The sequence below is a fragment of the Oncorhynchus mykiss genome, chromosome 26 (assembly GCF_057628025.1).
Source record: "Oncorhynchus mykiss isolate SJ-2025 chromosome 26, ASM5762802v1, whole genome shotgun sequence".
Lineage (NCBI taxonomy): Eukaryota > Metazoa > Chordata > Actinopteri > Salmoniformes > Salmonidae > Oncorhynchus > Oncorhynchus mykiss.
Window position 1 is genome coordinate 16,721,957 of NC_143047.1, and position 15,673 is coordinate 16,737,629.

The following is a 15,673-nucleotide window of genomic DNA, read 5'->3' on the forward strand; positions in this document are numbered from 1 at the left end:
TGTACCAGAGACAGGGCAGTCTGTGTGGTGTGTAACAGGTATGTACCAGAGACAGGGCAGTCTGTGTGGTGTGTAACAGGTATGTACCAGAGACAGGGCAGTCTGTGTGGTGTGTAACAGGTATGTACCAGAGACAGGGCAGTCTGTGTGGTGTGTAACAGGTATGTACCAGAGACAGGGCAGTCTGTGTGGTGTGTAACAGGTATGTACCAGAGACAGGGCAGTCTGTGTGGTGTGTAACAGGTATGTACCAGAGACAGGGCAGTCTGTGTGGTGTGTAACAGTGGTTCAGGGAGCTGGGACAGGTGGATGCACTCTGGAATCTTTATGGTTCCTCCATCCAGATCAGCTATGATAACGTCCAACTGTAAGACAGACAACACACATCACTAAACAATCCTTTCCAATTAGTTATATTCCGATTTTAGTTGTAGAGCACATTCTACATTACTATGGCAGAGCGTATAAGAGAAACTAAGGCTGAAACCTGCCAAAACAGGCTCTTGGCCAACATAGTGGAGGAGTCACAACTCCCTGAATCTAAGGGACTCAGGAGGCCGTGTCAATCGGCACTTCTCTGTATAAGGAATGTCAGCTCAACATTTCCTTAAAATGTACAATGACTCATATATAAGGCTACATGATTCATAGGCAATATTGGGCAAGCTTTCAATAAATCAGTCTAAATAAAGGTGTGTTTCCCTGGTGTACTGTATTGAATCAGGGTCAGAGGTGGTTCATGTCTGGAGAAGGTGCTAACGATCCCTCACCAGTTCTTGGATCTCGCTCTGGAACATGGAGTGGACGCCGATGATGAAGGGGGTGGGTGAGCTCAGCACCTCTAGCAGCCGTGACGGCAGGATGGGGATGTATGGGTAACTGAGTTTCAAACAGGAGACGACAGTGAGGAAACACACCATTTGCCAGGTCAAATTCTACATCAACGTGTGGTACTCAGTAAACCAGAGAATAATCTTTCAAGTACATTTACATTCCAGTCATTTAGCAGACACACTTATCCAGAGCAACTTACAGGAAGTGTATTAATCTTAAAGACATATGAGAACAGATAACCAAGACCACTTTGGGGGGTTGTTCTGTTTTGTCACAAAATGTCAGAAAGTCAGATGGCAACGCAATCAACATCAACATCTTAATATGTTTGAACTTTCAATGGACTCATAATCAAAGCTAGCCTAAGTGTAACAATTTTTACTGAGAAACAAACAAATAACGATAATAAGAAACGTCATCATTTAATTCATACTTGGTGCAAGGCAAGTCGTGTCAATAGCCGAGGTGTAATGCGGACTGATGGGGGAATGTGGAGACTGACGGGCCAATCACGTACCTGTATTTGAGGGGGAACATGAGTGCCTCCAGGGCACGCGACGCCTCCCCTAGTCTCTGGTAGCTCGTAGAATGGAACAAAACCTTGTGTTCGGTCAGAACCGCACAGAAAAGACTCAGAACATTCTGGATTCCTGGCAGAAGAAAGTAGAGAGAATGTGTAATTAATGAGGTATTCGTTTGGACAAATGATAAAAAGAAAACATACTGTTGGGGGTGGATTTTATTTCTAAGCTGAGCAAACACTACTCAGTAAATTATATTTCTTTGGGGTGTTAGAATGTGGTGTTTTCAATCATATGTGACTAGTTTGTTGAAATTATTGGAGTAAAGATCTGTTTTGCAGAAGAGCCCGGATCTCAATCCCACTGAACACATCTGGAACCTGTTGGATCAGAGGGTGAGGGCTAGGGCCATTCCACCCAGAAATGTTTGGGGGGAATGGCAGGTGCCTTGGCAGAATTTGCAGGTGCCTTGGTGGAAGAGTGGGGTAACATCTCACAGCAAGAACTGGCAAATCTGGTGAAGTCCATGAGGAGATGCACTGCAGTACTTAATGCAGCTGGTGGCCACAGCAGATAATGACTGTTACTTTTGATTTTGACCCCTCCCCTTCTTTAACAGAAATGGAATAATGTGTCCCTGAACAGTCACATGTCTTTGGAACTTGTTCAGTTTATGTCTCAGTTGTTGAATCTTGTTATGTTCATACAAATATTTACACATGTTAAGTTTGTGAAAATAAACACAGTTTACAGTGAGGGGCAGTTTCTTTTTTTGCTGAGTTTATTATACACAGGCGTACAAAACATTAGGCTTTCCATGACAGACTGAATAGGTGAATCTATGATCCCTTATTGATGTCACTTGTTAAACCCATTTCAATCTGTGTAGATGAAGGGGAGTAGACAGTATAAAGAAGGATTTTTTAAACCTTTAGACACAGAGATTGTGTATGCATGCCATTCAGAGGGTGAATGAGCAAGACAAAATATTTAAGTGCCTTTGAACGGGGTATGGTAGTAGTTGCCAGGTGCACCGGTTTGAGTGTGTTAAGAACTGCAATGCTGCAGGGTTGTTTAAGCTCAACAGTTTCCCGTGTGTATCAAGAACGGTCCACCACCCAAAGAATATCCAGCCAACTTGACAACTGTGGGAAGCATTGGAGTCAACATGGGCCAGCATCCCTGTTGAGCTCTTTCAACACCTTGTGGAGTCGATGCCCTGACAAATGGAGGCTGTTCTGAGGGGCAAAAGGGTGTTCCTAATGTTTTGCACACACACAGTGTATATAATTAATGATAAGTAAATACAATCTCAAAAATAGCCAGAGGAAATGACACGCTATGAGACAATATAAATAATATGTCAAATTCCAATATGACAGTTCAGTCAAATTCTCAAGTTTACAGTTCCTGTTATTGTTTCCTATCAACCTAGTGGTAGACCAATCCATCACTCATTACAGAGATAAAGACAACGGCACACTGGCAGACATATCTGCAGTCCACAACAAACTGAGGTCCCTGAATCTGTGTCTGCCTCCAGCTCAGATAGACCCTGATAAACAGGAATGGGAACATGAACATTGTCTGTTCCGTTGTTGACTGACCTGGATCTCTTACAGCGACATAGAATGTAACAAGCCTATGTCACCTCAACATGACTTCCTGTGTGGAAGTGTATAGGTCTGAGGGGACTAACCTGGCATTTTTGCACTTGGCAGCCAATTATGTTTCACAATGGCCTCCTGAGGTAAGCAGCCTGGCTTGTTTAGTGCCATTGAGGTGTTTACATATCTATGGGAAACAGCAACACATTTCCGACCCTAAAAAACAAGAGACAGACCGGGCCAAGACAAAGGCAGCAAACAACAAACAGCCCAGCAGCCTGTCCAGGGCCTGTCCATTCTATCCCTTTGGGGGCCACACTTCCTGTGCAGTGTGACATGTTGGACGGACATTCCTCTGGGATGACCTCTGGACACAGTTGTGCGTGGACATGCTACACGTTTCCTCACCACCCACTAGGTCTGGGCCTTTTCCCCCAGGTCTTGTTTGGTCATAAGGTGGACAGAATAACTTAGTACCTGACAGGCTGGGAGAGAGACAAAGTCCATCACACAAGGGGTGGGGGTGGGTGCAATGTAGACTACTGTAAGTTGTACTGTATTTCATGTTATAACTCAAATCTGTGTTTAATAATTTGTTCTTACAGATTTGACTGACGGTCATGATGAATCACATGCATTTAGCATGTTACACTAAACACATGACTTTAAAATAGACCCTCCAAGCAGAGGAGGAAAAGAGGACACAGGCCAGCCCACATGGAGAGCAAATATGTTGCTGATTCATGAAATAGAATCATGGAAGTATGAGAGATTATAAATAATGAGAGAATATGTTCTGACATATGATCCGGCCTTTGGGCTGTGCAGTGGTTGCATCGTCACGATACTCAAACACGCGCAGTGTTTCCCCTATCATTTTTTTCTGGCAGCAAAGGTAGAACGAATGTGAGAAGGTCACTTGTGATGACATTTTGAAAGGACATTCTACCCCAAAAAATGAGGAAAATAAAACATGTAAATGTTGACACCATCTGAAATAACCTTCAGCTCAACTGATGTAGCATAGTGGCTTTAAAGCCCCCATGCAGTCTTTGTAAAACAAAACAAATCAATCAATCAATCAATCACCACTGTAGGTCTAATAAATCACTGTGTTTTTATTTAATAACTCCAAAATATATTTCTAAGTTTTATCCCTGAGGCTCCTTTGGACGTTAGGAAACAATTTTGACGATACTGTATTTACATACACAGCCCTGATTGGGCTGATAGGATGGTCTAGACTCTCGAGCCCCGCCCCTTACCTAGACGAACAGTCATTGGTCTATTATAATCAGATCACATTGTGACGTAATCATGTGGACCAAAAAGTTCCACCTGAAGACGCTGAAATTCCAGGAATATTTCCCCCCCCAAACAGCTCTTACATAAAAGGCCATTATCATAATATTCACAATTTCAGAGTGTTATTTTACCTCATAGTGTGGAAATATATATATTTAAAAAAGGATAATTACATTTTTAACTGCACAGACCCTTTAAATGAATAGGCTGAAGCATGGGGTTGCCCATCTGCATTTACTTAATTGAAAAATCTCAAGACTCTAAATGCACCCAACGCTACTTGGTACAAATAAACATTGTAACTAATCACACTCCGATCTTAAAATTGCGTCTTGGCAAAGATAAAATCAAAAAACGTGGCGGCAACAAATTAACAGCAGCGGCCCGCCCCTGCTAAATTAATATAGGGGGAACACTGATTCTGCACTCAGAACATACTCTCAGCCTGCATTGTATAACAACAGTGATGGATGGGAGATGCAAGGTGCTTCGCTTACACGAGACGCATGATCTGATCACTTCTGGTGCTGTTGGAATGCCTATCCTTCATATGATATCATGCAGTACTGATCAGTTCTTACAGGACATCGGTCACATCACCTGTAGCCCAAGAACATGACAGAGAGCATCTCTTAAGAGTTACATGCAGTCCTATACAAGGGTACTGTAAGCAAACAGCAATGGCATGAGGTGCCCAGGCCTCTCTGTCTGCCCGTCATCTTCATCGGTCAGGGACAGGGGCCATGTTCAGATCCAGCATGGAGGGGAATGGACACACTACTGTACACATCACAACACACAGAGACATTCCTCCTGATGGTTGGACTGAGCTGCACAATAACAAGCCCCATGTCCTCCTGTGACTCCAAAAACAGCTGTCTAGACCTGAGGAGTTTAGACCTATCCTCTATCAAACTCCGGGTAAATTCAAAACTTTGGAATGTCAAATTTAGAGAGAGACGTATGAATTGGGTCAGTTTTATTAGCTTTGTGGACTGTTCCTGGATAACATGTGCAGTATTTGGTAACAAAAACAAAGAAGGTGAGGACTGACACAAACCATGGCTGAGGACAATGTCAAGGTACAGGCCATCTCTGTGTTTATCCAGGTTGGCTACAAACACATGACTTGAACATGACCCTGCTCACTTGTGTATCGGTAAAGTGCCCCCCCTCCCCCCCAAATTAAACACAAAGGAGCATGCAAACTATTATTGAATTCCTCAAGGGGTTCAGGGCCTAATGCTTACAAGAAACATAATCCATTTAGTTTTGTAACACATTCTTCTAATCACACTAAATAAGGGCCTATTTCCCATTACAAAAAAAAAGCATCAGAAAAATTGGATTGGATTTCACTTATTTACGAAATCGCCCCCAACATCAGCCCCTGGAATGTAGACTTGACTTCTGCAGTGATTTGTGTGTATTAGAACCACATACTTGAGTCCAGTGTATGCACGAATGCAGTGAGCAGGAATTTGGGGCAATATAAGGTAACCACGTGAAGCCACCAACCCACAGCAAAGCTATGTCATGTGTACAAGAATGCAAAACAGACTAACGCAAATCCTAGTAAAGGAGTATACATACAGTGCCTTGAGAAAGTATTCACACCCCATTGACTTTTTCTACATTTTGATGATACAAAGTGGGATTAAACTGGATTTAACTATTATTATTTTCAAAATTCTTCAAGCTCTGTCAAATTAGATGTTGATCAATGCTAGACAACCATTTTCGGGTCTTGCCATCAACTTCAAGCAGCTTTAAGTCAAAACTAACTCGGGAACATTCACAGTCTTCTTGGTAAGCAAATCCAGTGCATAGTTGGCCTTGTGTTTTAGGTTATTGTCCTGCTGAAAGGTTAATTCATCTCTCAAAGTCTGGTGGAAAGCACACTGAACCAGGTTTTACTCTAGGATTTGCCTATGCTTAGCTCCATTCCGTACATTTTTTTACAGTGAAAATCTCCCCAGTCCTTAACAATTACAACCATAACATGATGCAGCCACCACCATGTTTGAAAATATGGAGAGTGTTACTCAGTAATGTGTTGCATTGGAATTGCCTCAAACATAACACTTTGCGTTCAGGACAAAATTGAATTGCTTTGACACATTTTTTGCAGTATTACTTTTGTGCCTTATTGGAAACAGGACGCATATGTTTTGGTATATTTTACTCTGTGCAGGCTTCCTTCTTTTCACTTTGTGAATTAGGTTGGTATTGTGGAGTAACTACAATGTTGTTGATCAATCCTCAGTTTCCTCCTATCACAGCCATTCAACTCTGTAACTGTTTTAAAGTCACCATTGGCCTCGTGGTGAAATCCCTGAACGGTTTCCTTCCTCTCCGGCAACTGAGTTAGGAAGGACGCCTGTATCTTTGTAGTTACTGGGTGCATTGACACCCCATCCAAAGTGTAATTAATAACTTCACCATGCTCAAAGGGATATTCAATGTATTCAATGTTTTTATTTTTACCCATCTACCAATAGGTGCCCTTCTTTGCGAGGCATTGGAAAACCTCCCTGGTCTTTGTGGTAGAATCCGTGTTTGAAATGTACTGCTCGACTGAGGGACCTTACCGATAATTGTACGTGTGGGGTACAGAGATGAAGTAGACATTCAGAAATCATGTTAAACAGTGAGTCTATGTAACATATTATGGTTGAATACTTATTGACTCAAGACATTTCAGCTTTTCATTTTTTATTTATTTGAAAACATAAATATTTTTTTTTTTTTTAAATCCACTTTGATATTATGGGGTATTGTGTGTAGGTAGGCCAGTGACCCCAAAAAATCTACATTTGATCAATTTTAAATTCAAGCTGTAACACAACAAAATGTGGAAAAAGTCAAGGGGTGTGAATACTTCCTGAAGGCACTGCACATGTTCATTTCTACAGCATCTAACCCAACTGCTTAGTGGCTATTCAGTTTGAGAGTTTAAAATTGTGATTTGGACAGATGCTTTATTCATAACCATGTGATCGTCCGCGTAGTAACTCTAAACCTCTTAATGTTGGAGTTGAACCTAAAAAGGTTTAATACCATCAAGGATCAATACCGGATAACCTGTCATACAACTAAGCTACTTACTAAAATAAACAAAGAAAACGATGCAAACAATATGATTAAGAGGGATGTTCCTAATATCTGGTACTACAGTTCGTATTCAGCTGTCAGGTTATTTGAGCCGACCCGCGTAAGCATGTTACCAGGAAGCATAAGCTAAATTACAATGTGAGCTGTGTATACTGTGACTGTACGTGACCAACAGGCAGAGCAGCATAGAGCTACTGTACTGCAACTAAGTAGACCCGATGCAGACCAGACTGGAAATAACGGAAGGAACATGATGGTGCCATAAAGTGGAGTCGAGTTCATGGAGTTTGGGTTTGACTGGTGGTACTGTAGTGTAGTAATGAGGAAGCAGAAGCCCAGTGACATACCAAGTTGCTGGAAGAGCAGGGCCACACTCTTGCATGTAACAGGCAGGTTGTCATTCAGAGGGGTTTGGATTAGCTGTCGGTCGCCAGCTCCCAGGGAAAACAATTTCTGTGGGGAAAAACACCAAAGTGAAAAGTCATAGGTTATATGAAAAACCATTGGATGGGTCTATCATAGAACTAGACAAGACTGTACAACAGTTTCAGAGACAGACATTTTTTTTCAACAGACATCAAAACATGTTTTCATGGTAATGTATATATCATTAGGAAACTGAACAAGACTGTAACTCAAAACAAGGCCAAAGGTCATATACGCAAGGGAGAAATGACAGTACAATGGCAGTTAAGGGATCCACTGTGTGAGTTTTTTTGACGATCTCCCAGAAAAATGAATAAAACACGTGTTGTTGAACCCGATGGACATCGCAGCTGCATGACTGAATTAGCCTTTTGAGTCAGTCCGGCGGCAATGGGAGAAACCTCAATTGCATGTTAACCTAAATTTCACTGGCACGGCACAACGCCTCTGCAAACCAATAGGGACAGCAGCATCCGTCGCTGTATCCAGTGTGGCTGAGGGTAGAGAAGTAAGCGCACAGTGGAAACAGTGTGTTCGCGTGAACGCAATCAGTACGTCTAATTCAGCTAAACCAATGTTGAACATGATAGGGAGACAGACAGTGGTTCAACGGAGCTTGGCTTTTAACCTGAAGAAGATCCTAGTGGATTGAAACATGGTCAATGAAGGTCTTAATTGGGAGCATAGCCTTTCTGTTATTTTCAACTGAGTTTGAACCAGCTAGAGAACAACTCTGTTCCCTGATTCATGACATTCCTTCATGTTTGACAGTCTGTTGAAGGATGAGTTTGTTCCACTCCTGAGGTTTCTAACTCATGTTGTGTCACTACAGCCGAAAGCCCTTGGCTCTGCGGGGAGCGGCGATAGTTTGAGGAGGAACACTGGCATGTGTTGGTTGGTAAATTACATCAAAAACACTCAAATTACACTAAGGTTCAGGATGTGAACTTAACCATGGGTCACATTCCTTCCCCTTTACAAACACAGATGAAATATTGTCCCGTTTTTTAAAGCCACATTGATCACTATTGTCTAGACTTTAAGGGAGCAGACCAGTGTAGGGTTTTGGTTATACTGTAGGACAGCTTCAGATGTGGTTTTTAATAACCTAGTGAGATGTGAAAATATAAAAACAGGCCCCCTACTTTGTTTTTTTTCTACCCTAGCTTCACTAAGTAATGTCATCAGAAGAGCAGCTAGAAAAACAAAATAGTATTATGAGGACATTTCTGCGCGCGGTGGTACAGCAATCTATGGCACCATCTAGATGAGGAATGCATGATTGAATGGAAAGCAAACGCACATGGGCAAAAACGTCCTTCCTCACTCACACTCTACTTGTAGGAGACAAACTATAATAAGCATCAGGCCGTCAGTGGGTAACCAAGCACCTTGTGTGGGTCTAGCAGCAATATTAACCCAGACTGACCCCTAGTCTTGGGTGGATTCGTGCCTCTGTGGAGAGCAGGCCAGAAGGGTTGAGAGATGGAGGTATTTGAGGAATTGTTTGCTTTAGTAATGCCTGTTTACCTGGGAGCCGCCAGCCACAGGAACCATGCACGTGAAGAGGTTGGAAACCAGCCCCTCCAGGGGGAACGGCAGGCTGTCGACGTACACCGTGTAGATCAGGCCCAAGCAGCCCTGGGGAGGTCAGGAGGAGACAGACACACAACCAGGTCAATCAGCACACTCACATACAGATGTATCGCAAGATACATACACCCAATCACAGTTTTGTGCCTAAATGGACAATTAAAGACACTGTGTTGGAATTCGTTATCTAATACAATCAGATGTATAGTATAATATTCAGCTGACGTGTGGTTTAATGGCAAATACCTGGGCAGAGCAAAGCTAAAAAATAAACGCTAAAATAATATTTGTGTCGGAGACATTTGAATGCCAAAGTTGAAGATCATAGTGGTTCAGTGGAGTGCCTAGGGACAGGAGAGATCCGCTAAGACCCACTCTGTTCTTCAGTGAGGGATTGGCTGGATATCCTGGCCTTGAGTACTTGCAGAATTCACTCTATAGAGCCAATATGTTCATTCTTCGCACACAGGATCCAACATGATGCATTCTATCACCATCATGAGACAATCGATAGCGCAGAAATTAGTGCATTGACTACTGTATATCATGCCAATGCTAATTAGATAAGTAAAGTGAACAGTCACGAACCTCATGAATAGGACCAAGAATGTTCCTGGCCAGGTCAACTATAGATAGCAAATAAACCCGCAAAAACTGAAATGACCACTATGCATGGTCATCTGACATTTTGAAAGGAACCTATTTTAGTCAGGAATTAATCAGATATTATGTTACCCGGAATATTTCAGGATAATCGAGCCTGGAGACCAGAATGAGACTTTTTGGTGCAAAGACTTGAGCGGGCTGGATCAAGCCATCCTCTTCCTCATCCTCATCTGCATCGGTGGTCTTTGTTCCCTGAAACAGCAAAACAGAAGAAGTTATTCAAGTGGGAGAGTTCAACAGTGATATGGGGGTGAGTTAAGACCCTGTGCAGTGTAACCTAACATAGCAGGCGTGAAAGAAACGCCTGAGCAGGGACGGAAAAAACATTTTCCTGCTAACCCGCTGAGGGTGGGTCTAGTGTTATCTACTGTACATTATACAGTACATTACATACTGTAGCCTATGTTTGGAAACATGCAAGTGCCACCCCCTCCTCGATAATTCTGATTTATTTATTTTCATTTTACCTTATTTAACTAGGCAAGTCAGTTAAGAACAAATTCTTATTTTCAATGACGGCCTAGGAACAGTGGGTTAACTACCGGTTCAGGGGCAGAACAACAGATTTGTACCTTGTCAGCTTGGGGATTCGAACTTGCAACCTTTCGGTTACAAAAAACTCAAAATCCTGTGTTTGCAACCTTTTCATGCACAAAAAACTCAAAATCCTGTGTTTCCTCTGCAATGGGATACAGATTTGAGTTGTAAAAAATCCTCTCCAATGTGTAGTACCCAGTAAAACAGATACTCATCACATTTGAGGAGTTGAAAGAGCAACAAGGATATTCTTCAAATCACCATGGGGTTCATAAAAGATTACTAAGCCCCAAAAAATAGATCATAAAACATTATTTTCATGGAGACGAAACCCAGGAGCTTAAGAGAGGAGTGTCATTTCCCCTCCAGAGTCACATACTGACAAAAGGCCAACCATAAATCAGCATGATATGTACAGTACAAGAAATCAAGTCAACTATGCATCAAGTCACATTCCTCGGTTTACTAAAATAGTTGTGAAAACACTAACAACAGAGTATGAATAGGCTACGTCCAGCCTGGACTTTACCCATACTGATTTCTCATCTGTTCAGTTGTTTCTTCACAAAATAGGGTATTTATTTTAAAGACTACAACGTCATAACTTTGGTTCCCTGAGTTGAGGAATAATCTTTTGTGGTTTGGAGATTATTCTAAACTACGGCTACAAACCCAGAACGGGAGGTTTGAAATTCAAATGACATTTCCTACAAAACCGAGTCACAAGATGTAATCAGTATAGAAATAGCCGTAATAAACCCCCTGAAGCCTGAGTTCTAAGTATTCAACTATGTTTTTCTCCCATAACAGAGAACCAAAGATAATTCAAGCAAAAGCTGCTCGACCTCCGACACCTCTGATCCAGTAACCACACTGGAGATAGACCTAGGCCTACCTGTAGGATATTAATCATTCAGAACCTAGCCAAAATACGATGCAGACATTTGGGTTGGAAGGACATGGCGTAATGTACTATAAATAGCAATTGAGTGATCATGTTAAACTAACAGCATATGGGCTAAGTCATTAAGGTGAATGATTTGAACAAAGATACCTCCCCACTCCTTCCCAAAGTGCTCCACTGGGACACAGAGGTCAAGTCTCAGTGGTCTCGTCTCAATCTGGTTCCAATTGTCCCATACCAGGAGCCGTCAGTCCTACCAGTTTACAGAGATAGCAGCATAGCAGCCTCACAGGGCTCGTTCCTGGCTAAACCTTTTATCAGAATCACATATATTCCTTCAGACAGTGAAAACATGCCACAAGAGCTCTGGCATGCTCCAAGCAGGGGACACAGGATCTAAATATCCCGTCAGACGAGAAACACATTTCTACAGCATTCTGAGGATTTGGTTCAATTATCGGCAAAAATACATATCTGCCTCTCGAATCCAATCACAGAATAAAGCCAGGCTGGTTTAAACACAACAGGGTAAGGCTCATGATAATGCCCACATAAATAAAAAAAGTAATTAAAAAAAACGTATGCTGGCTTACAAGGGTCTACGAAAACCATGTGTGCCCTTTTCAGTAAAATGCTTTGCAGACTAGGCCCAATATACTGTACTAACCAAGTTAGGTGTATTTGACAAAACACAAGGCACCTCAAACTAGTGTTGTCACGATACCAACATTTCACTAACGATAAGATACCAGGCCAAGTATCATGACAGCACAGAGAATTCTGATTGGCCTTGCATCCTGTTCGACCCGTCCCCCGACAATTCTTCACGTTTTGTAAACGTAATGCCTGTGGTACAAAAAAACCTGTCACTGATATTCACACTTCTACTAAATAAAACAAATATTGCATTTAAATTCTCACTGTTCACTGTCTACTGCATAGAATGGCTAAGTTCCTCATATTTTCAAAGGTCTAGCTGTGATTTGGCTGGAGGAATGGGAGGAAGGAATATACATGCATAATGATCTGCATGTCATTGTGGCAGTAAGGGGAAAACACTGCATGAAACCTTTACTCTTCAGTTAACAGACAAGACACACACACACACACACTCCCTCGGTCTCCCTCAAACACAAACCACACTCTCTCTCTCCCACACACATGTACACACTGCTCTCTCTCTGTCTCCCTCAAACACACACACCACAACTCTCGCTCTCCCACAAACATGTACACACTACTCTCTCGGTCTCCCTCAAACACACCACTCGCTCTCCCACAAACACATGGCTCCACACTTTAAAAATGTTAGGCACCAAAACAGAATGGGGTGGCAGGGTAGCCTAGTGGTTAGAGCGTTGGACTAATAACCGGAAGGTTGCAAGTTCAAACCCCCGAGCTGACAAGGTACAAATCTGTCGTTCTGCCCCTGAACTGACTTGCCTAGTTAAATAAAGGTAAAAAAAATAAAAAATGTAAGGAGCACCAGAAAGAGAGATCCTACTTTTGAAGCAGACCCTTTTTCTTCCTGGGCCAATCAAATTTGCCTTAACCTACTGTCAAGTTACCAGGTCGTTAAGCTAGCTAGGTAATAGGACTGAAAAACATTGTTATCAAAACAATAATTAGCGGCCTGGGATTAGTTTAAAACGGCCGCGATATGGTTTGTGAAATGAGAATGAAATGAGCGCAAAATAGTGCAGGAAGGAAAAAAGGCTGGTCCGGTAAGAGCCGCTTTCTTTGCTGTAAAACTGCAAACGCGACTGTTACAAAGCCGTTTCTACTCTCTGTTCCTGCTGCGTGACAGTGAACTTTCAAAGCCTATCAGACTGGCCTGTGCTCTTCGCTACTGTAGATGTAACAACAGCAGACTGATCCGGGTCTGCATCCCCCCTCGCCATCAAAGCTAAATTATAGTTTTTTAAACAGACGGAGGAATAGATGAGCAGGAAGAGCGGACGGAGAGGAGAGAAGCAGGTGAGTGATGGCTGGAAGGGGATGTGGCTGGCCGATTACAGCTGCCACAGGTGATGTGCGCATGAACGTGAAGTGGACATTATTGCACCTGCGCATACAAGAGACTAGCATTGCTTAAATTCAACGGAATGTCTAAACAAAACTGACTTCATAAACATTTGATAATTTTTGTAGTATCATATGAAACGGTAGTACGGTATTCTAAAATGTTGCCATCATGATGCTTTGGTACTGTGGTATTACCTCGATACCGTGCAACACTACTTCAAACTGCGTTAGCATCTTGCTAACCTTGTTAACAGTGTAAATGTGAATATTGAGAACATAGGTCCTGGCTCTGGTGCAAACCTTTGCAGTGGATGGTATACTATATCAAGCTGGTCCCTAAACCATAAGATGCAGCAACAGTCACCTACACAGTGAGAAACCAGCCCCACATCTGTCCAGTGTGTGATCCAAACTCTTATCCTTATCTGAGCCATTACCAAGTGAACAAAAGGGGTCTGGGAACAGTTCCTGGAAAGAAATCAAACCAAAACAGAGAGGTGGGGCCATGATGAAGAGGCAGTGAGGTGACCAGCCACATTTAGCCCTGTAATAAAGACCTTTAATGATCCTGTATTAAAGTCTGCGATGACACTGCACTGATCGTTATGGGTGGCCTTCGCCTCTTCTCCCTCAGTAGACCGGCCGGCGTGTGAGGAGGACAGAAAACAAATAAGGGATGATTAAAGTCTGGACATGGAGGAGAGGGTCCAGAGTCCTCCGGGGGGGTGGGGGCGTGAGCAGAGTGGACAGCTGCAGGACATCACCGAACAGCGCCTGACAGGGGAAGTAGTCAGACTATTGCAGGGTCGGTTACGTGACCATCCAGCCCAGGCATAGACCAGGCCCGGCTAGAGACCCAGTCACAGCTAACCTAGCCGTTATCCCACGTATTTAATGAAGGATGTGGTGGTTTATACCTTGTCAGGCCAAGGCTTTGTTTGAAACCCACATGGAAAATCAGTGGTTCTGCATCCAGGCACAACAAGGGATGTTTGTGTAAATTGGTCTGATTCATACAGTACACTGTGTAATAATAAAGGTTAGAATTCCACCGGAATTTACGTAAGAGGATATGATCAGATTTCAATTCCCTTTTTTAGAAGACTCCTTGAATAAACATGACTAATGGTCAGAAGAATGGGGCCTTTCGAAGAATGTCAGATTTTCGAAGAATGTGACTAATGGCCATGATTGTCATGTGTTTTATAAGAGGCAGGGGACATGTCCTGTTCTTGTGACAAAATGCAGCACTTCAGAGACCGTCTGGAGGGTGATGTCAGGCCATTGTAAGGAGTCATATTCTTAAACACAATTAGACATCCAGCCAGGCATTCTGTGTAATGTATCAGGGCAAACCTTGAGAGGATTGCGGTCGTTCCAATAGTTTATTTCAGGGGTTTGTCAACTTGTGCGGAAGAAAAAACATCAAAGACAGAACTGAATTCATATGAGGATGGGTGCATCCAAGAGCCAGTGCTAGAGGGGATGAGATGTCAGCTCATTGGATACGTCTTTTGTCCCATCACACTAAACTTCAGTGTGTGAAGTGTTGTTAAATTCATCGCAATTCATCCGGAATGCTGTTATTTTCTGGATGTTCTGGAACACATCATGCCGTGACACATTCCTAATAGTACAAAAATGTGCCATGCAAGAAAACATGTCAAAAACAAAACATTTACAACACAATGAAAAATATAAAAAAAATCCCAAGAATTAACAAATAGCCCCTGCTGGATGCTCGGAATCAAGTATTCATCCAGAGAGAGAGAGTAGCTGGAAATGATAAAGAAATGAACTGCTTATCAAGAGAAGCATCATGCTGCCAGCCGAGGCAGTAGGCACTATCTGCCATAGCGTGGTTCACTTATTTTGCCCTTATGACCCAGATCCTAAACAGGACCTGCAGGACGTAGTCCTATTCAGCATGTGTGTAAGAGTTTAAAAGGCATGAAAAAACACCAAATGTCAAACCATACGTACAGTGGCTTGCGAAAGTATTCACACCCCTTGGCATTTTCCCTATTTTGTTGCCTTACAACCTGGAATTAAAAATAGATTTTTTGGGGGGGTTGTATCATTTGATTTACACAACATGCCACAGATTCTCAATTGGATTGAGGTCTGGGCTTTAACGAGGC

At 42.5% G+C, this 15,673-nt stretch overlaps 1 protein-coding gene across 4 annotated transcripts in view; it reads right to left on the minus strand.

Moving 5' to 3' along the window:
- The window catches only part of LOC110506476 (myotubularin-related protein 13), a 150,985-nt gene that overhangs the window by 63,100 nt on the left and 72,212 nt on the right, over positions 1-15,673 (minus strand). For all 4 annotated transcript variants that reach the window (XM_090222256.1, XM_090222255.1, XM_090222254.1 and 1 more), the window contains exons 4-9: positions 10,136-10,258; positions 9,338-9,448; positions 7,729-7,834; positions 1,352-1,484; positions 771-879; positions 252-365 (exon numbers count right to left, since the gene is read on the minus strand). In XM_090222256.1, coding sequence (XP_090078382.1) covers positions 252-365; positions 771-879; positions 1,352-1,484; positions 7,729-7,834; positions 9,338-9,448; positions 10,136-10,258 — 696 coding nt within the window. The remainder of the gene's footprint in view (positions 1-251; positions 366-770; positions 880-1,351; positions 1,485-7,728; positions 7,835-9,337; positions 9,449-10,135; positions 10,259-15,673) is intronic.